Source organism: Amia ocellicauda, chromosome 23 (assembly GCF_036373705.1).
Source record: "Amia ocellicauda isolate fAmiCal2 chromosome 23, fAmiCal2.hap1, whole genome shotgun sequence".
Lineage (NCBI taxonomy): Eukaryota > Metazoa > Chordata > Actinopteri > Amiiformes > Amiidae > Amia > Amia ocellicauda.
The window spans coordinates 14549957-14570355 of NC_089872.1; the positions used below are offsets into that span (position 1 = coordinate 14549957).

General features: G+C 38.2%; 2 protein-coding genes across 4 annotated transcripts in view; both read right to left on the reverse strand.

Annotated features, from left to right (window-relative positions):
• Window positions 1-52: 52 nt before the first annotated feature.
• On the reverse strand, window positions 53-15302 carry ddx43 (DEAD (Asp-Glu-Ala-Asp) box polypeptide 43). Of its 2 annotated transcripts, XM_066696987.1 has the most exons (17): window positions 14969-15302; window positions 14792-14847; window positions 14166-14292; window positions 13912-14049; window positions 13511-13592; window positions 12245-12401; window positions 11105-11223; window positions 10703-10813; window positions 8555-8696; window positions 3631-3731; window positions 3340-3427; window positions 2895-3022; window positions 1920-2029; window positions 1551-1689; window positions 1346-1433; window positions 767-950; window positions 53-413 (listed from the first exon to the last, which is right to left on the reverse strand). In XM_066696987.1, exons 1-16 carry the CDS (start codon window positions 15276-15278, stop codon window positions 777-779), a joined length of 2070 nt encoding a protein of 689 aa, XP_066553084.1. In that variant the 5' UTR covers window positions 15279-15302; the 3' UTR covers window positions 53-413; window positions 767-776. The 2 variants fall into 2 exon arrangements, with proteins under 2 accessions (XP_066553084.1, XP_066553083.1); XM_066696986.1 differs by having other exon boundaries at window positions 53-950.
• A 338-nt stretch (window positions 15303-15640) lies between these two features.
• The window catches only part of LOC136718776 (potassium voltage-gated channel subfamily KQT member 5), a 123559-nt gene continuing 118800 nt past the window's right edge, over window positions 15641-20399 (reverse strand). The window contains exons 13-15 of one of the 2 annotated variants that reach the window (XM_066696508.1): window positions 20106-20219; window positions 18834-18960; window positions 15641-18730 (exon numbers count right to left, since the gene is read on the reverse strand). In XM_066696508.1, the coding sequence (XP_066552605.1) occupies window positions 17783-18730; window positions 18834-18960; window positions 20106-20219 (1189 nt within the window). In that variant the 3' untranslated portion in view covers window positions 15641-17782. The remainder of the gene's footprint in view (window positions 18731-18833; window positions 18961-20105; window positions 20220-20399) is intronic. The other variant, XM_066696509.1, reaches the window with a different exon arrangement.

Here is a 20399-nt window from a genome sequence, read left to right on the forward strand (position 1 = left end):
AATGCTTTTTGGAGGTGTGAAAATGATTTGAAAAGATGGCCACACGCAGATAAGAGATTGAAGGAGTTCAATTTTATTTTAGAACTCTGAGGAGTTCAAAAAAAAGCCCAACTAAGGCTGGGGATTTTCCATAACCACAAACAAATATTACAGGTCTACAAAATATAGTAGGAGGATACATGACTGCCAGGACACATTCATACAAGAGGTGGAGATTCTTGTAAACAAACTTAATTCTGAAACAAATTAGTGTCACTCAAACTGCTAGGAGACACTTGTGTATATAGTTAACCTTTAGATTCTGTACTGAAAAGTACTTCAAGTTTAAAAACTTTATACACACTTATTCTTTTATGTTTTATTCTCCCCATACCGGTCCTCAAGATGGATACTGAAAAGGGCTCTTCATTGTCCTATCCACAGGGGGAAACAAAACAAAAACTCTTACATTGAAAAAACCCACATTTGCCCTTCTACATTAACAACACTCTTCCAGATAAAACTGGTATAAAATGCAGAGTTCAGATTCAGCCGATTCATTACTGCAGTTCATGAATGAACAGTCTTACTGGGAGTAAGAATATTGTAATTGAATGAGCTTATTAAAAGTAGTGTTGAAAGTGCTAGGGTGGGAAGCGCACACACACCATTGGGAACACTTCAGGTAAGGTGACGTACACAAGGCTGATGGGTGGAGAGGAAGAGTCTTGTACAAGGAATGACCGATAGTGCAAGTTAAGAGAATAAAGGGTTGTGGTCTACTTACAGGCACTGAGTCAGAACTTCCAGTCGGAGTCCCCACGGTCCCTATATTCACCCCTTCTGCCCATTCCTCCTCCTCCTCCTCCTCCTCCTCCTCTACCCCTGCCCCCCCGTGGTGCGGTCAGCTCCCTCTCCCGTTGGTGCTTCTCATAGCGCTCCGCCATCAACACCAGCTCTTCAGGAACTGTCTGCAGACAGGGACATGGCAAACACGTTTAGTCAGGGACCTGTGGGAAACGCATGATGTTGTTTGACACGCTCCATTAATTACACTGTAAAAACAGTCACACTTGACAGCGGCTACACACAGCAGCGTCATCTTCCTTTCTTTACCCGCACAGTACTGGGGAAACTGGTTTGTTCGAGCATGCCTCAATAGCCTATAGGTTTTTTTAATTCAACAACTTGCCCAAATAGAATGTTCAAATAAGCAGTGTCACAATTAACAGAAAAGAAAAAGTTACCACCGGCAAAAGTGTTGAACACAACATGACAGTGTAGTTGCATCTGAATAGGCAGGGAATCGTGGCTTCAAGCTGAAGCGTGAGAGAGCAGTTACAATTAGAATGAAATCCGATCGTACCTGGTTTGCCCTTTCGAGGATATGAATGAGCTCAGCAGCTATTCTCCAGTCATTCCTGGTCAAGAGGGTTAAGGATGCTCCTGAACGTCTAAAAAGACAACATGAGTTAGAAATAATGCATAACAACTTTTGCATTTTTTCACCCCCAACATCCTCAAACAAATAAGGTGTTAAATAAAATGGGGATGAAGAAAACATTACAAACCCAGCTCTTCCAGTCCTCCCCACACGATGGACATACTCCTCGATGTTTCTGGGGAAGTCGTAGTTAAACACGTGGGTGATGTCGTGCACATCAAGGCCACGGGAAGCCAGATCGGTAGCCACTAGGATTCGAACCTCACCTGTGAGGCAAAAACATTCCCCCTCTCTCTCTCTCTCTCTCTCTCTCTCTCTCTCTCTCAAAACACCACTCTATATTAATAAGATTTGGATATCTGAGGTCAATTTAGAATCAGCGTACGTAGGACATTTCATTTATCGGACATTGCCAAAATAAAGACAACAAATTTATATTACCAAATATTCATGTTATGTAATACATCTAAATGTAGCAAATCAGTTTGTCAGTGACCTTTTTTAAAGTCATCCAGTGCTTGCTCCCGGTCACACTGCTCTCGGTCTCCGTGTAGAGACTGCACTGCGATGCCCTGGAGACAGAGATCGCTCGACAGGTCATCAGCACTGCAATGGAAACATAAATGGAGCAGTAAGAACTTAAAATGCCTTGCACACAATCAATTAAATGTAATGCCCTTGTACCAAATAGTCTTATGCTAAAATGAAATCTTGTCTGCAGTATTAAACCATATTAAGGAGTTCCCCTCAGGCATCGGTACATTTTAGACAGGAGAGGTTTTTGCTCTTCCCACCTTGCAATGCAAATTTCCAGTTATGATCATTACAGTTTACAGCATTAGGGTGCAACAGTTTATGCTGGGAAATTAAACAAGTGGATCTATGATTGCAGTCCATACTAAACTAAACTACATGTGAAGTGTAATGAGCAATGAGAAATTTGTTGGCACTACCCATCACTGCAGGATATAAATCATGTTGAACTAAAGTGTGATAATAGTTATGCTGCAATCAAACGGATGTAAGTGTTGAAATACCCTGTAAGCACTTATTCTGTTCCCAGCAGTCCAAATACAAACACAGTCACACTGTCAGCTTATGTAAAATGTCTGGAGAAGTAGTTTCACTTTTGCAGAATTGTAGACATAGGTTTCGATTTCTATGAAACCTATTACAAGAGCATGTTTCAAACGCTTACTAAAAAATTAGTCTTGTGCATATCATCACAGAGGACAAATGAAACATTTCTTTATAGTACTTCTGTTCATTAGTAGCTCCACTACAAGAAAGAAGTACAAAGTGATGACATAAGTGATGTTACGAGTCAAGACTGAAAGAGCCAGCTTAGTTATATTTACCAGGCTCCATGTGTTACTAAAAACTAAAAAAATAGTCATGGCAGTTTATAAACATGCAGGGAAACAGATGTATGGATGACAGATGTTTCCAATCAGAAGTATGTGAGCCTTACACAAGCTTTTTCCCCACAAAAATTAAGACTTTGTCTTCTGGCTCCATGTTTGCAATAAAATCAAGAACATAAGCCTTCTTATCCTCTTCCTGGACAATCAAAATTGATTGTTCGACAGTATCCACAGCCTTTAGAAAAAAAAAAAAAAAAAGGAAATAAATTAGCATACAAACTGTAGTGCAGTAAAGGCATTTTAAGATTCCAGCAGAAAATCCCCAGACTCTGCATGATAATGAATCATCACCACTAGACTTGGTACACAAGAGGATGTCTCCACATATGAGCAGAACTAAATCAATTAAAATACAAATAGGAATAACAGGTTTTGACAAGTTACATCTTTTCATATCAAACTTCAGTTTTTTCTTCCTTGGATTAACAAGTGAAATGTACATTACACTCAATCTAAAACTTATTGGATAGTCTTTCACATCACTTTACTCACTGCTAAATCCAACGTCCCAACATACACCATCATGGGATCCTTCAGGTAGGATTTTGAAAGCCGTCGGACACCAGCAGGCCAAGTTGCACTGATGGACAAAACACATGATCAGGAGAGGTCAGCATTTAAGTACTTAGTCTTTAGAGGTTTTGATCAAATTGATAAAGCAGCAAATCTTATTAATATGTGAATGTACATGCATAGAGGTTTTAGAAATTCCCCCTGTTCATCCCATATAACAATAGTATTATTAAACCACTTAAAATAATAAATGCACAGGGTTGAACTGACCTTGTCATTACAGTCTGTCTATCTGGACGTATATCCAGGATTATCTTCATGATCTGAGGCTCAAATCCCATGTCCAACATCCTGTCAGCCTCATCCAGGACCTAGTTAAATTTTAATTTAATAAAAATTGTCGTCAATATTAATACTACTGGAGAGTAGTACATCAAGACAGCCCATGGGGATTGCCATGTCTAAGAACTCAACCTGGGAGATTTTAATCAATATCTAGAACATACAAGGTAATAATCTAATATTAAACTAGTTTAGTTTGAGAATGATTTCTAAAAGAAACAAAGCTTAAACATAAGGACAACATAGATCAGTACTGATTAATCTTTTCTGAGCCGAATCAATTGCTTGCAAACTATAAAAACACTATACTGACAGCAGAACTTTTTTGTTTTTAAATGTAAGAGTGGAACCATGAGTAATTGATGTGTCGGTTAAGGGACTAAAATAAAACAAATACATCTGAAAAGTTTGACTCCTGACAACCCTAGTACATGCTTGGGTTTATGCAAGAGCACAATATCTCCAGAAACAGGAAACTGAATCGAAAGTTCGATCAAGATTGAGGAAGCAATGGACTTGTACATGAAGTTCCCGTGGTGTGGAAATTCATTTCTTAGACAAGTGAATCTTCTGTAGAGGGAACAGAATTACAAACTTTCATTGTGTGAAGAAAGAGTAACAGTAAAAATAAGTACTAATAACAGTCAAATTAAAAGTATAAAATACAGTGCAAGACTAATCTAGAAACTGTTCAAGAAAATGCAGAAATTAGTTAATACCAGGATTTGATATTCCCAGAATTGCCATTCCCAATTTTTTTTTTTTTCAGGGATTCCCACAGGAATCTGATTTGTCAAACTACTGTAATTTTTCAAATCATGCAAGCTAATAAGTGTCAAAGAAGGATTTTGTCTTGCAAACAGATTAAAAAAAGTGAACTAGAGAAAAACAAAGGAGTCTAAAATGCCTAATGTGGCTATGCTTTAAACATAACCATTACTTTTCAAAGTTTGTTTACATTTGGGCACTTCTTAAGGCTAACAATAAAAGATGGAGACACTGAATAACATTAACAGTATAATAACGGCGTTATATATAATCTGCATATAATCCACATAATGTGGATATCGCTTAATGTAAAAAAACACTTAATGGGGGTTACAGAATATAAAATGTAACATTTATTCTCCTGCAAGACTGCACTTATACAATGTTTTGTCATACTCTTGCATTACTTTATTTTGATATCCCCCAAGCTCCCTTTCCTTAACTTTGACTTAACATCTTGTCTGCATGCATCAGCTTTTACATTCTAGGATTTAAGACCTTATATATTGTTTACTGTACATCTCCTATACACTTGTATAAATTGTGAATTTGTCAAATGTAATATGCCTTGAATTGCTCTGTATTATTGCACTTTGTATTGCGCTTATATTTTGTAAGTTGCCCTGAGCAAGGACGTCTGCTAATAAATAAATGATAATAATAGCAGGGATGTATTAACTAGGGTTTACTCACGGGAATTCCATATTTTTTTGCACTATTCCGGGGAATTCCCAGGAATGGGAGTCCCCTGAGAAAACCCTAGTTAATACTTCAGTATTATGTAATGGGGTAAGAAAAGAAAACAATTACAAATAGTACAGATACAGTTAATATTAATGTCTTTTAAAGTGATACAAGTACAGCTATAAGAAGGAGAAATGGTAGGGAGCATCAAGCTGGGGGTTCATTAAAGTTGACATTGACATTATAGGTGCAGTCTGAACAGTGTGATGGAGCAGGCGCCGGGAGATGGTCAAACTGGGTGGTAAGGGGGTACGGACAGCCTTCCAGAGCAATGAACGTTAAATATCAGGGGTTCATACAGCTTTTCAAAAGTCAAATTCAAGCACTTTTCAAGTACTTTCAAGGTGCACGGTAAAAGCTTTTCCAGCACCTCGTAGCCTTGGTAAAGCAAACCTTCTCATCTAACATGCACACTCTTCTGCACTGAACTAAGCACATTTCAGCACACTATTAGATGTTATTATGCTGTAACACAAAAAATGTTTCATGAGCGCCTTCATGTACACTTGGCACCTGTGGCTTAAATCAGGTTGATATTAAATCAATATTGCAATCAGTCAAAATTAGTGAACACCAGTACACAGTAACTTCAGTTTGAATTAAAGCTTAAAATTAGTGACAATTGTTTTAAACATGCAAAGCAAAAACTACATCAATACTTTTCTTTATTGAACTTCCATGTACAATCAATGAGCAAATGTAAAATAGAGCATAAAGTTCTACGAGTCAATCCATTTATGTATATTCAGTATGCTCACTTACGGTCAAAACATCATGTTTATTCTCTTCAAAACAACCAAGTATAAGTTCCTATATCCTTAACCTAGTAAACGGTGACGGTCTTTATGTTATGGAATCTCCTGCAGCTATAAATACTTTGCATTAGCATGTGCTGGTCTCTTTTTTTCTTTTTTAAATGGAATTACAAATTATAATTGAATACGAATACTAAACCATCAACATGTGCACATACCGGCAAAATTAATATATATACACACACACTCACCTAAAGGATTATTAGGAACACCATACTAATACTGTGTTTGACCCCCTTTCGCCTTCAGAACTGCCTTAATTCTACGTGGCATTGATTCAACAAGGTGCTGAAAGCATTCTTTAGAAATGTTGGCCCATATTGATAGGATAGCATCTTGCAGTTGATGGAGATTTGTGGGATGCACATCCAGGGCACGAAGCTCCCGTTCCACCACATCCCAAAGATGTTCTATTGGGTTGAGATCTGGTGACTGTGGGGGCCAGTTTAGTACAGTGAACTCATTGTCATGTTCAAGAAACCAATTTGAAATGATTCGACCTTTGTGACATGGTGCATTATCCTGCTGGAAGTAGCCATCAGAGGATGGGTACATGGTGGTCATAAAGGGATGGACATGGTCAGAAACAATGCTCAGGTAGGCCGGGGCATTTAAACGATGCCCAAGTGGCACTAAGGGGCCTAAAGTGTGCCAAGAAAACATCCCCCACACCATTACACCACCACCACCAGCCTGCACAGTGGTAACAAGGCATGATGGATCCATGTTCTCATTCTGTTTACGCCAAATTCTGACTCTACCATCTGAATGTCTCAACAGAAATCGAGACTCATCAGACCAGGCAACATTTTTCCAGTCTTCAACTGTCCAATTTTGGTGAGCTTGTGCAAATTGTAGCCTCTTTTTCCTATTTGTAGTGGAGATGAGTGGTACCCGGTGGGGTCTTCTGCTGTTGTAGCCCATCCGCCTCAAGGTTGTACGTGTTGTGGCTTCACAAAGGCTTTGCTGCATACCTCGGTTGTAACGAGTGGTTATTTCAGTCAAAGTTGCTCTTCTATCAGCTTGAATCAGTCGGCCCATTCTCCTCTGACCTCTAGCATCAACAAGGCATTTTGGCCCACAGGACTGCCGCATACTGGATGTTTTTCCCTTTTCACACCATTCTTTGTAAACCCTAGAAATGGTTGTGCGTGAAAATCCCAGTAACTGAGCAGATTGTGAAATACTCAGACCGGCCCGTCTGGCACCAACAACCATGCCACGCTCAAAATTGCTTAAATTACCTTTCTTTCCCATTCAGACATTCAGTTTGGAGTTCAGGAGATTGTCTTGACCAGGACCACACCCCTAAATGCATTGAAGCAACTGCCATGTGATTGGTTGGTTAGATAATTGCATTAATGAGAAATTGAACAGGTGTTCCTAATAATCCTTTAGGTGAGTGTATATATATATATATATATATATATATATATATAGTAAATACCTTGTACTGGACAAATTATTTAGTTTTTGCTAGGGTTAAGCGATTACCTAATTTTAGAAACTGTTTAGTTTGTTTTTGACCTGTGCCAGTGCTGAATGACACTCCTCCCCTGCGAAGGTATCAGTGTCTCTCGTTTAGTTGCGGTTATTCTACCGGTATGCTTATTGCTTTGCAAGTCTGAAAAAGCATATTCTATCCATCTATCTTTTTTGTAAATTAATTCTAATTAAATCATTGTTTATTGACTGTATTTCATGTACAATGATCAATTGAATACACATATGCAAGTTATTATTATTCGGTCTCTTGGTTGTGGTTGTGCTTATTGCTGTGCATGTCTGTCGTATTCTAGTACTTTTAGGTTTGTCAAATTTACATTGATTATTTAAATACACAAGCATAATTATATTATATACTTGTAGAAAACCAATACACTATTTTTAAAGTCTTAATAATACACAAAGAAAAGTTAAGCAACTTAAGAAAAATGTAAAACTCGACAATGCGCGCACACACATGACACCGATATGCAGACACATGGATGCGCACAGAAAGAGGAATTGTCAGCAAACCATCAAACACATGCCTTACATTGGCCATTCAAATCTAGAAATTATGGAAAATTCCCTGCCGTTTACTTTTGGCATAAGTGAAAACTTGAATCTTTTTCTTGCAAAGCTTACAATGCTGTCCGCAAATGTGAACCATTTTTTAACCAGTGTATAATGTATATTTAATTGTATTGAGCCACCTCTCTTTAAAACGGGAGCATTGCGGCACATTGGCCTCACTGGGCGCTGATGCCGTGCTGTCTCAGCGGCTCACTCTCGCAGTGCATCAAACAGCTCTCTCCAACCACCGTAGTAATATCCCGAAGTGAATTCATTTAATCACACTGCCGATTTATTATGACAGTGATTAGCAAATTTAAAAAATATATATATTCACAAAATTCCAACACTTTCACAACCTTGAAAATACCACCTTAAAATTCAAGCATTTGCAAGGATTTCAAGCACCCGTACGAACCCTCTAATATAAACTGAAACCCTGCCTTCCTGATATGAAATATGCCTACCAGGTATGTTATGCTCTTCAGGTTGATGTAATCATTCATCTGAAGGTCATTGAGTCGTCCGGGTGTTGCAATGATGATATCCACTCCTTTAGAGACAACCTTTATCTGCGATTTACGATCTCCTCCACCGTAAATACAAATGCTATTAAAACAGTAAATATGAATTAAAACATATACAACTCAATCTGGAGATCAAGCTATTTTAACTATTCTAAAATAACTTTCTCCTCTTGGGATCTTAAAGCAGGGTCTTTAATTTGGAGAGGGTAAAAAAGTAAGACTTCTATTATGCAGTGTAATTGGGATCAATTAAACTAGCCACTTGTTTAAAACAAACTTATTCAGAGCAAGTTCTCTCTTAAGCAGTGCACTTACTTCAGGGTTTCTGAACAATACCTTCAAACTCTAGGAACACATGGAGAAAATTATATATCTGGATATCAGCTCCAGAGAAGAGTTTTATGTTCTTTTCCTTGCAAGATAGTACAGAGATGCTTTTGTCCATAAAGTAGTAAACTCACAGGAGAACAGTGTGTAAAAAAAAAAAAAAAAAAAAGTGCCTTAAATTTTGCTTTTGTTTTACTAAATGCAGTCAATTCATGTTAAGGAGCTACTTATAATGCTAGATTTCTCATTCATAAGTCAAAAAATATACATTAAACATCTTACATTTAACACTATCCTTCCATTTTACATGAGCAATTGTCCACTGGTGGAAGCACTGGGGTATATTCATAAAGGGTTTTACACCGATTCACTATTTCTGTATTGAATAAAATACATTAAACATGCATGTGTCATCGCACATGCAGTATTATTAATATGTTTTGTATGAGTGGATCATTTTTCATTCATTTTGTGGCATATTTTAATTTAGAAAACAGTCAGATACAGAATTTGTGTAATGTAAAACCCTTGATGAATATAGGCTAGATTATCGATTATGAATGTGGCTTGTTTTAGGGGGTGTTTGCATTTCTGACTACATCAGTACCAAACAATATTACAACTACTAAGCGTAAAAGTTAATCAATAGGCATTAGTTTAATCTAACGATTAATCAGGCACTTATTAAAATAAGTCTTTAAATGGTTGTGCCACTAATACTTTAATACAAAGGCATTGGTATTACAGTAAAATCAATACAGCAAACTGATGTTTTGCCCATAAATGATACTGCAAACTACTCACACTGCCCTTGTAAGAAAAGCATTACTTGCAAATTAAACTGAAAACATTTCCATTGTATTCAAAGTTTCCTTACGAATCCAGTTTGAATCCAAAGCTCGACTGTAGTTTTCCCTTTAGCTGCTGTAACCCTGCAGTTTGTGTGCGGATACTGTACTGTAGCTCTCGTGATGCGACATCTTGTGTGATTCGCCTTTATAATTTAAAAGGAGAAGCACTGAGCTCGTCAGTTTGACAGATTTAATTTGAATTAAATCTGTGTTCCTGAATACACTGTGCATACCGGTCTTGACTTTTCCTAAACATATGCATTAAATATGTCTACAGCATTAGAGCTGCATAAACACAAATCAAGGTCAATTCGCAGTCTCCACCGCCCCCGTCAAGTCTCAGTGCTTGAAAAACACACATTGTATAGCATTACAAGTGTCTTACAACTGTAGTCAGATTGAGTGGAGAGTTTAGTATTATACGATCGTTTGCCTTGCATTCAAAGAGCTCTTGTAGGTAGTTTGAGATGTTGGCGGTTCTAGGTTAAGGTAATAATCGCCAGTCATTATAATGAAATCTATTTGAATTGTTATTTATAATTTGTTTACAGTTTCTCCATTTACAATTTGTAAATTAATTTAAAATAATCAGTTGACAGTGCAAATCTTCTTATTTCTAAGGGTGACTTTAAAGCTAGATGCCCTAACCTGACTTGAAAAGAGATGTAGGTTATACTGACCAAAATGGTTATTAACACATCTGGACATTACAAATTGGGAATAGATGGCCCTCCTAAATTGGGTCTGTGCCCCCCCTCAGCCACCCCATTCAAAATGTTCTGGACACGCCACTGTCACCCCCCTACCTCCCTACCCCGTCCACATTACAAAATGCTCAGGTTTGGCAACGTTTTTCTGCCTACTGCACAAATGGCAGCTGCGGAGCACTGTACAAACAAACACACAGTACCTTGTAAAGCCCTTGTAACTGTACTTGCTACACTCGGCCTCAATCTGTAAAGCCAGCTCTCTGGTGGGGGTGAGAACCAGCATGCCGGGACCATCCCGCTTATCCCTGGGACTGGAACAGAAAACTCAAAATTAGTGTATGCTTTAGTATTATACAGGGGGATATCAGCTCCAGAGAAGAGTTCTGTTCTGTTTTTACTTTCAAGATGCTTTCGTTCATACACTAGTGAACTCCCAGGAGAACAATGGGTAAAAAATAATTCAGGTGGTAATGACTTACACATGCCTTAATTTTGCTTTTGTTTTACCAAATGCAGTTATAGTTCAAAGAAACCGGGAACAAGGAACAGTGAGGCAACATGTACGTACTTTATCGTGTTTGAAGCTGAATATGAATGCTTACACAGGCTGTTGGTCCATATGAATAAAGCCAGGTAGAAGGTAGGCCAAGGTTTTTCCAGTGCCAGTCTGGGCTATGGCAATTAAATCAAACCCCTTCAGTATGACTGGCCAAGCCTGAGACTGAGAAACAAAAATAACTTTTAGGGTACAGCTTTAACAGTAAGCTTAACCAACAGAAGAACATTAACAAACTGAATTAAATATTCACATTTAGATTAGATTTAATATTATCTAAATATATTCTGATATTTTAGGAGATCTGATAAAAATGAGTAACTATAGCATTTTCACCTGCTGAATATGACAACTGAGAACAACTGTAAGCAATTACAGTAACTAAGGGATTTGTGGAATGCACTATTCACCTTCATGGTTTCATCAGATTGCTTTAAGTGTGCATTCAGCTTGTAGTACTGAAGACGTTCCTTATTTTTTGAGCTTAAAGCAAGAACCTGTGTTATAAAGGAGAGTATTTATAGCTCTCAGTTTAAGACTTAATTCTAATTACATCACAATTTAAGTAAAAGTACCTATACACAACAAATATTTTAGACGGCAGTTCTATTGTTAGAATATCTGCCCTACACAAAAATCCTAATAATCCTCAACATTTTCAACATACGCTAAAAGGCTGGGCTCAAAGAACAAGAATGGCTTGTTCGGTTGCATACAATTAAACTAGGTACCTGCAAATTAACATTTTGAACATTCCTACTGTACAAAATGTTTATTTAAAAATAACATTCAAGGTATATGTTTTATGTTACACGTAAGATAAATATCCTCAAATTAACAGCACACCAGCCAAGGGAAATACAACTAAAGGGGGCATTTTTCAGGCTGTTGGGGCCACTCAGTTGAGAACTGCTGCATAAATAGGCTACTCTGCATATGGTCTTGGTAGGTTTTTCAATTACTTTTAATTAATTATTTAAGCAGAAACGAGACCTTTGTGTCAGCCTGTCTCATATAAACTCACTGAGATAGTGAGGTTTATTCATAGAATTTACCAAACAAATTCATTTAAATTTCAGACTGAATGACTATGTAGAGTTAGGTTTCCTAATGTGTTCACATAAGCTCTTCATTTCATTCAGGGGCCTTCCTTGTCAGTTTTATTTTTTTTAAATCAATGTTTCACCTGAACAGGAGTGGGCTTTACAAATCCCACTTTGAGAATATTATCCATGATGCCAGGGAAAGGCTGAAAGGCTTCTAAGAACGTCCGAACCGGGTTTGGAATGGGACGCTTTTCACCGTCTTTCAAGTCGTCGACAAAAACATTGTTGTTTTCCTTTCTGTTGAGAAATGACAACTTTCCAAACTGAGCATAAAGGTACCAGAAAAAACACTGCACACATACAATTTTATACAAATGTTACCCATGCATATTCACAGCAGTTAAAAAGGCACGGTAAGGGTGCTTCAGAAAATAGACAATACATCTAAAACTGTGCAAGTGTAGCCATGCTGACTTAATGCTCACAAGAAAACAATGCATGAAGAGCATGCATATCACATCATCTGAACTATAATCAATCAATATCAATTAGAGTGCCGAGAAACAATGCTTACAAATTACTCAGAATAAGGGCATCCGATCTATTAGTAACATTAGGGGGTTTCCATAATCTTATTAATCATTTGAATATTTAGGCCAATAAACAACTACACTCAGCTTTTGCACTTTCACCATACATGGCTTTAGAACTTGAAAAGAAGTTCTGCAAACCAAGATGCAAGGAGCACGCCGATAGATGGTTTATGAAAACAAAAACAGATTTATGCATTTCTCTCCCTTCTACTGTCCACTTCCAGCACTCTAACAATCTGTCAAGGTATTTTGTATATGCAAACCACATAAACAGAATGGAATTGACTAGATAACTGGAATTCCCCTTTTATAATAATAGTATTATGGAAAGTACCATCACTAGAAATAAGGACACAAAACGCTAAAAAAAAAAAAATACATATGCATAAATAGTGACATCTGCTGGGTAAGAAATATTCTGTAGTCCTGTTTCAACCCTAGTTTACAAAAATAGTCCTATAATAAATATTGCTTTCCAAGTTCTGTTCATCTTTATTTGCAGAACATTTATGATTCTTTTCCTTACTTTTATTACCATGCTACTCAACCTGACTTGCAACTGGAGAACTGCACTAACCTGGGAAAACCTAGTACAACAGACTGACACATGCAGAGATGTTCTACAACAGAAGTGGTTTTGTTTTAAGGTGTGAATGTGAAGCAGCGGCAACACCACCAATATGCGACGGCCATCTCTCAGCCCTTGACTAGCACGTTTTTAATTAGAAAACCCACCATACGGCATCTCCCCCAGAAACACTCAACTGTCCCATATACAGCAGGCAAACAAGACGACCACAAAACCACCATTACCTCCATTGCTTCACTTCCTCTGCCGTGAGGTTAAGCACGCTCTCCGCTTCGATGTAGAATTCTTTTTTTAGGGGAGGAAGCTCTTGAAGAACAAAATATCACATTCAATATCAAGTAATCCAAAACCACTACAGTTTAATCTATAAGTAAGCAGTTACGTTTTAATTGTTTTTTTTTTTACAATTACTAAAGCATAATGAATTTGAAATAATGGCCCGGAAAGATCTATAAAACTAAGGATTCTTGCGAGCTTTATAAGACTTAAAATGATGTGTATCCCATCCATTTAAGATGAGCAATGATCAACATGATCTTCAAATATTTGCACTCTCTCTCTAATCACCTAGTGTAGTTTTTATATAAAGCAATGCATTACAAGATACATTACATAAATCATTCACCTTTCCATTTCATAGCTTCATATTTCAAACGGTTCTCTCGCATTGAAACCCAGTCTATGGGAGGAAGCGCCGGAGCCGGGGGGATCTGAGATGCTGCTCCCCAGGTTGATTCAGTTCTCCTGAATGAGTTCCTGGAACCTGGAAAAACAGAAAAATAAGTCCACCACTAGAAAAATGTATTTAAATAAAAGATTTCAAAGAGTAGTAGACTTCCCCCCCCCCTTCTGCGATAACTACCCATGTACCCCGGTCACCTTGTCCATAACTCCTGCAGTTTCCAGACGTTTGAGACACAAGCTCATCAATTAACTCCTTGGCTTTGAGTTGAGCATCGCTTCGTCCAAAGATCTGCACCTCACCCTCAAAGTCTCCTCTGTGTATCTTTGAGAAAGTAGGGCTGATGAGCATTCATATGCATACAAACAACACAAGTGGTGTGGCTCTTTAACTGGGGGATGCATGTGGGGTTAACCATTGTGACCACTGCGATGTTCAGAGGAGAGAGGTTTCTCCAGGTCACAGGAGCTTTAGGAAGTGAGAGATGGATCCCTGCCACTTCTACTTCCCTTGCAGACAATGGTGCTGACGTCGGCATGTGGTTCAGGCAATGCAAGCACGGAAACCATTTTAAAACACTCATCATTGCATTCGTGTATTTGGCTGATCAAAGTCAACCGAGTACCCATTCATCCCCTGGGCACTGCAGGTGTCCGAGCTGGACCCATGGCGCACTTCACGATTTCTATTTCTATCATTAGGCTAGTAGTAGGTCTACCTTCACACGTCACGGTTTTAACCAACCAGGGAGCAATAATATCAATGTAACCCAGAGAGAAAAGTTAAAGACCTCTGACGAAAACAAACACAAAAACTCAAGTACCTTTATTCGTGCTCCTGTACTTTCTTCAAGCTCACGGATTTTAGCACCTCCACGACCTGTCAATAAACGGACGTGGGAACAGGAAATAAAAGCAATAACTCGACATTTTCTCATTCAAGTGTAGGCCCCTGCGTGTTAAATAACGTGGATATCATTACACAGGTTGTAAGACAATACCTATGACCATGCCGATAGCAGAGTTTTCTACACTGAAGGACAGGGGTGTTGTGGGTCCGCCATCGTTTCCACCACGTCCACCCCTGGACCCGGACTCCCGTCCCCGGCCTCTGGCCCCCGCATGGCCGTCCTTATCCCTCCAGGTCTGCCATTGCGGCTCCCCCCTAACGCGAGGTGTCGGCACCCAGGTCGTCTTTCGATCAAAACCACTGTATTTCCCCGGGTGTGGGGGCGTCCATTGCCGCTGAGGGCCTCTCGCTGTATGTCTTACTTTAACGTCTTCATCGTCGTCTACCTCCCAGTCCGACATTGCGCCACAGCTAAGCCGCGCAGGCGCAGAGCGGTTTCCTCTCAATTGAATTTACCGCGATGCACCGGCGCACTATTCTCGGCTCCTCCCTCTAATTGGGCGCTTCAGTTTTACCGTAATGATACATATATGAGCGTATTATAAACCCACATACCAATTAGTATTACCAGATAAATTAAATCCAAGTAATTTGTGCAAGTGAAATATTATTCAGCTATATTTATGTTCTATAAATTAAAAAGTTAACACTTTTCATAGAGTTCCATCATCATTTGCAAGTAAACACGTTTTCCATTTTACACCATTGTTTTTACTCCTTTGTTAGTTTGTGCCTTTAAATAACACACAAATGTAAACATCCATATTTGTTTTCTTGGTTTATTGAAGTATGAGAAAAAAAGTAAATTTTGCATTTTTTTTTTTTAAGTTTTAAGTTACAGAGTTTGTGTGACCTCTGTTATGTGCACATAATTTCATGAAATAAATTAGATACATGAAACAGAACCTTAAAATTCTCAAGCATGTAAGTTAAGGCCAGTTCTGTGTAATAATTTACCAGTGGAAAAAAAAACAAAAAAAAAAAACATATGCACTTATAATTAACTGACATGTTGTTTAAGGTTTGCAGCTAGAAAAAAACGTAGAACTTGAGTCTATTTGATATCACAGCTTCAGAAACCAAGTCCCCACCACTAGAGTCAAATGCAGATGTGTTACGCTTTCAATAAGAAAAAGAATATGCAAGAAAGGCACCATAAAAGCATATTTGATAAAAGAAGGGAATTAAACTATTACAAACTGTATAGTGTATGTATACTTTATACAATACTTCAGTTTTACAGACTGAGTTTGGCTAAATGTGAACATTCATTATTATCTGGATCTTTGATCATTTTAATACAATGTGCCAAATAAGTCAATGTTTTACAAATGCTAAAAATGTACCTTTCCTTTGCTGTACTGCTCAAACCAGTGGAACTTTAACACGGCTTTCGTACACAGCCCATAGCAGAACAGTGAAGTGGGAATACATCAACATTTCTTGGCAGATCACCTCATATCAAATTGTGCTTCAATACACCTCTCTAGGGTCCAATAAGTGGCATTTTTTTAAGCATCAGTTATATTACACTGCTACCCAGAACTTGCACATCTCATATACATATTAACATAATGATATATACATTCTACAGTATATTAACTTAGCAAAGCTATTGTGTAACATCCAAAAATACTTATTGGGAATAAAATAAAATAAAATTCAAGGGATGAGTCCATTTTATTACATTGCATAGCATTCAAGCCAGAATTAAGACTGCAGTGTCTTCCTCTCCAAAGAGTATAGTAAATCATTTAAAACATACATTTTGTATTAAAAGCATTTGTTTCGAGACAGTGAGTGCTACTCACATCATTAACTCATAAAAAAACAAAGTAATGACATTCAAAATATGAATATTAGTAGTAACAGCAGGCAAATTATAACTTTTTGTGTTTTCTATCTAGCAGCCATACCATTGTTTTCTGCTCTTCCTCAGCTATATATATATATATATATATATATATATATATATATATATATATATATATATAACTGTAAACATGAAGCATTCCTTCTCATTATACCATTTATTTGTTTTGTAAAATAAATACAAAAAACATATTGGCACAGATAGAGAACATTAGGCTAAGAAAATGCATATTTTACTATGGCATGTAATCCTGGCCTCTCTTCTTCACCCCACAAATGTTAGTATGATGGTAATCAACATAATTCAACAATATTTACTCTACTGTTTCTGTGTATTAGACCTTTATTATGGCCCTGCCATTTTTCAATAAATTCCCAGTACATGTTTATCTAAATCAAAGAGAACCCTGGTATTGGCTGCATTTTCAGTCTAGACCAATGGCTAGTAGCTTCATTAGACACTGACATTATCATCATGGAGTCAATCTAATAGGGCATTTAACAATTCCTTGTTTTCTGCACATACTTTTAAATATTGTAGGCTGTACATGTAGGTAAAGACATAAGCTACAGAGCTGGTGAACTTTGGGAATCGGCTATCCTCTGTGTAATTTGCTTGACTGATTGTTTTAAATGTAAGGTAAAATATAGACTCCATCAGGATTGCTGTATCTCACTAATTGTAGTAGTTTAAGTAAATTCTGTCCAATAGACACGATGTGCAGATCCCTGTTGCGTTAGCTGGACATTTAATGCCTACATTTCTCTGTACTCTTGCTAAATGAAAGGGCTTGATGTATTTCTACTACAATTAATTAAATGTACTGATAATTTTAAACATGCACTGGTCATGCAGTTAGAGATCACAGGCTCAAACCACTGCCTTTCAGATTCTTTCAGATTCTTGCAAGTTTTGTTCTGATTTGTATCTTTTTGTCTCTCTCTCATTTTTGTTTCTATTTTCAGAATAGTCCATGCAATGATATGTATGGTTAAAGGAAGTACTGAGTGTACAAATAAAAATGGAGTGATCCTATTTTAGCCGTACGTGGGGCAAGCTGAGGGATTCGGAGCTGTCCCCGGTTCTGCTGATGCCTTGAGATGATCTTCCTATTCCAGTCCTCATGAAGTCCGAGGAGAACGTCGTCTCCATCGTCTGCTGCGAGAGAAAATCAAAGCTCTCAGACTCGGCGCCCGCATCCAGGTCCTTGTCTGTAATAAAAAGTTTGGATTTCTTCCAGTCGGCACAGGTCTCCTGGCTCCCGCGAGAGCCGTTGGAGTCACTGCTGGAGAGGTGAGTGTTGAGTTCGTCCGTGGACTGCATCAGGTTCTGGACAGAAAGGGATTTCCCGAGACCACTCTCTGGTTCGGAGGGCACGGAAACCAAGGGCTCCGTCTCCAGACTGAGGTGTCGTCTCCACGATCCCTCCTCCTTGGCGTTGGGCTTTGTCATCTGCTGTACACTGTCTTTTGAAGCTACAAGGCAGGTGGTGACATCAGCAGCAGTCTCCTGGGTAGAGACTGGGATAATGTTTACAGGCCTGTTGATCTGCTTCAGCGGAGGCAGAGAGGGGATCTGTAATGACGTTGGCACTGCTGACTTGGAAAGTGCAGTCAATTGGCTCGAGAGGTTATTGGGCGTCAAAACTGGTATCGTCCCCTCGCTCTGGCTCATTGGCACCTGGGTGGGCGCGCCATGCATAGGTGGAGAGAAGGCGTAATAAGCAGCGTTCAGCTCGTTGGGTGTCAGGACGAGCTGCAGCCCCCGAGACATGTTGGCACTGGCCGATCTGGAGACGCAGCCGCTCATCTGAGCCGAGTCAGACGGGTCCTTACTGGCAATTGAGCTCTGATAGTCGGAAGTCTGATCGAATTCAAACAGAGGCAATGAGGCTAGGGTCAGCGCCGAGGAAGAGCCCTTCCTTAGCACCTGCCTGTAGATATCCAGCAGGGAGTCCAGCTTGGATTCGATGGATTGTACCTGCAAGACAATTTGACAGGGGGAAAGAAAACATGTCAGTGTGCAGGTCAGATCACTCGAAAGAACTGGTGAAGACTTGCGTTCCTCACAGAATGATGCCCACCTGTTTTTCCACTTTACACACTCTTCCCAGCATGCTCAGGTCTTCGCCGGTTTCGCTCTCTGGAAGAACTTTCTCTCTGGTTTTCTTATCTGCTGGTATTTGTCCTTTGCCAAGAATTTGGTCAACTCTGTAACAGAGCAGGTAGAAAATAAACAGGTGACAAGACTCTGAATGAGAACCCACAACCAGAGGGCATCACAACACCCACAGAATCAAAGGAACATCCGGCAGAGATCGGAGGATAGTAAGAGCAGTTAGTCTCGGGAATCTTTTAATTAATCTCATTAAGCATTGCATTAGGTTGCATTAAAGGATAAAAAAAGGTTCAATGTATCATCTAAAACACACTTCTGATTTCCGAAGAGAGAAAATCAGGGTACAGGCAACAATGGAACATTCATTGATATCTAAAGAAAGTTAATATGATACTACAATAGTTCATGAATTTAGTATCTTAATAACCTAAAAAAGAATAAAAGATTACAGACAGTTTGTAGTTCCAAACATGTCTTACCAATTTCATGTATGTTCTGAGATTTGTAAACCTGTGCTTATTAACGTCAATAAATTAATAATTCAAATAAATAAATAAATAACTTAATTTGTACCAAATAGTGTGTTAGTTGACCTTTTGATTCCCATTTCCACCCACAGAAAAATTATATTACACCCACAGTCATAAAGGAAATCACAATAATGGATTTGAATGTGTAGTATTTATTGTTTGTATTATTTTAAATACAATACTGATTTTCAAATCTACCACCAATAGTTAAGATTCGAAGAATAGTGTATTTACAGAATATTGTAGAATGAAAAGCAAACATAAATTAATCCACAAAGTGTGGTTTATATTTTTGTAAGTGATTAGTATGGTTGAAAAAGTTTGCAGCTGTAGAGCTTTTGTAATTATTATACATCAGATTTGCTTTTCAGGGGAGAGAGATTACAATACATAAAATGGAATTAGAAAACATTTTACTAACTACAGAGACAATCAGGAAGTCAAAACCATTGAGACTTTTAAATGCTTTCAAATCGATCACACACATTATATACAATCTGGGTAGGGAAGTATGTTTTTAAAGTTGATAATTTTAGGGATGTGTGTCTATATTCTCAATAGAGTGTGCAGGACAAGGAAATAATTCCCTCATCCTAGAATCACAGGGAAATTGACTTTGACTTCCTGATGATAGAATATGTAAGAGTATCTCCTCTCGAGACCCAGAGTCTTGTTTAAAGTGTCAGTTTCACAGCACAATGCCTAACCCTGATGTGGATGTCTTTCTGCCATGTTGAGTGTAATATAAATGAAGGGAGGGGGAGGAAAAGGTCTTGACTTTGTTGGCCAGTTGCTGCTGAGGGCCAACAATGGTGTCCAACCTGTATGAAAAAGGGTAAATTAAACATGAAAAAAACATACATTAAAATATAGATTTAGAAGAATCAAGGAACCTACTACCATGGACTTTGTAGTTTACCTTATGCAAATTGCAGAAAAAGTTTAAAATGTGCCAAAAGCTAACCATTCCACAGATTTTTTCCACCAGTTAGACATGATTG